At 44.0% G+C, this 1,442-nt stretch overlaps 1 protein-coding gene across 1 annotated transcript in view; it reads right to left on the bottom strand.

Annotated features, from left to right (window-relative positions):
- Positions 1 to 6: 6 nt before the first annotated feature.
- The window catches only part of LOC111653132 (uncharacterized), a 2,431-nt gene continuing 995 nt past the window's right edge, over positions 7 to 1,442 (bottom strand). The window contains exons 2-4 of the mRNA XM_087173284.1: positions 1,202 to 1,257; positions 746 to 1,111; positions 7 to 279 (exon numbers count right to left, since the gene is read on the bottom strand). Coding sequence (XP_087029410.1) covers positions 83 to 279; positions 746 to 1,111; positions 1,202 to 1,250 — 612 coding nt within the window. The 5' untranslated portion in view covers positions 1,251 to 1,257 and the 3' untranslated portion in view covers positions 7 to 82. The remainder of the gene's footprint in view (positions 280 to 745; positions 1,112 to 1,201; positions 1,258 to 1,442) is intronic.

The following is a 1,442-nucleotide window of genomic DNA, read 5'->3' as shown; positions in this document are numbered from 1 at the left end:
GCAGAGAAAAGCAGCCTCATGGACCAACAGGGTGACAGGAAGCAGAGACAGAGAGAAGTCTGCTCTCTGAGGAACGTCACTCTTACACCTCTGAATAAAGGTTTACTGTCTCATCAGGAGATTTAGTGAAACAAGGACTTGAGGAACAGCAGAGTTTGACCAGTAGAGCTGCTGCTGCTGCTGCTGTCAGTCCCAGTCCAGCGTAGAGGAGGTTCCTTTTATAAATCTCTGGTTCTGGTCTCTCAGTTGGTCTTTGAGTTTCAGGCTGATCAACAGCTGCTGAAGAGAAGAATGAACATGTTGATTTATCTGAAGTGGAAACATTTCTCCTGCTGAGAGACTGAATTCAATCTTTAAACTGATGCTAAAACAACAACAATGTCGAGAAAATTCTTTTCTGGTTCCAGCTTCTCAAATGTAAAGATTTTCTCTGTTGAACATCACTGTAAACGGAATATTTTTGTGTCTGAGAATTGTGGGAGAAAGACTGTGGAACTCTGGGTAATCATGGTGGACAGTGATGGTGCCAGTCTAATGTCTCTGTGGATCAGTCTGTCCATGACTTCGGTCCAGACTGAAACATCTCAGCAGCTACTGGATGGATCCAGATTAAATTTTGTATTTGCTGTGTTTAGCATGCTAACACGCTAAACTGATGTGTTAGCATTTAGCTTTAAGCTTGAGTACAGCATCACAGAGCTGCTAGCATGGCAGCATAGTCTTGTTTTACTGCTAATTCACTCACCAGAGACGCTGAGTCGACATTTGCCAAAGTTTGCACCATAATCTGTGTTGACTTCACACAGGTACAGTCCTGAGTCCTCAGTCCTCAGTCTGGACACATGAAGTGTGATTCGTCCTTCTCTGAGGATGTCTTTGTCACACTGGACTCGTCCTGAAAACTGTTCATCCTGAGACTCTGGGACCTCAACACCCTCATGTAGATGAAACAGGACTTTTGAGGCTTTGAGATCATCAGTAAACTTCTCACATAGAATAGAAAGGAAGTCAGGTGGAGTGTGAGGTTTGGTTGTGAAGCTCCACTCCAGTGTGATGTTGTGGTTCTCCTCTGCCTGATAGGAGCTCTGTGTCACATTCACTACAAATGTTCCTGTTGAGGAGACAGAGAGGGAAAGTGAGGAGCAGACTAACTGAGGACTTGTATCAGTTTCTAGATAATAAAGTGAAGGAGTAAACTAACCACAGACACAGGAGGTGAGTGTGAGGAGCAGCAGGATGCAGCAGATCATCTTCTCCCTGTGAGAGGAGACAGAGCTGAAGAGTCACAAACACATTTCCTGTTAAAAGATGGAATTTAGAGCTTCACTGACTTCACAAGTCAAAATGTGTCAGTTTGACTCCAACAGTGTGTGAGGACAGTTCAGAGGGACGATGAGATCAATGTGGTGTATTTGATGAACATGTCAGCAGCATTTTAATGC

Source organism: Seriola lalandi, unplaced genomic scaffold (genome assembly GCF_002814215.2).
Source record: "Seriola lalandi dorsalis isolate HSWRI2012SDOR001 ecotype SW California unplaced genomic scaffold, Sedor1 jcf7180002054159, whole genome shotgun sequence".
NCBI classification, from domain to species: Eukaryota; Metazoa; Chordata; class Actinopteri; order Carangiformes; family Carangidae; genus Seriola; species Seriola lalandi.
The sequence above is the reverse complement of the archived record's forward strand: the minus strand, read 5'-3'. Positions and strand labels throughout refer to the sequence as shown.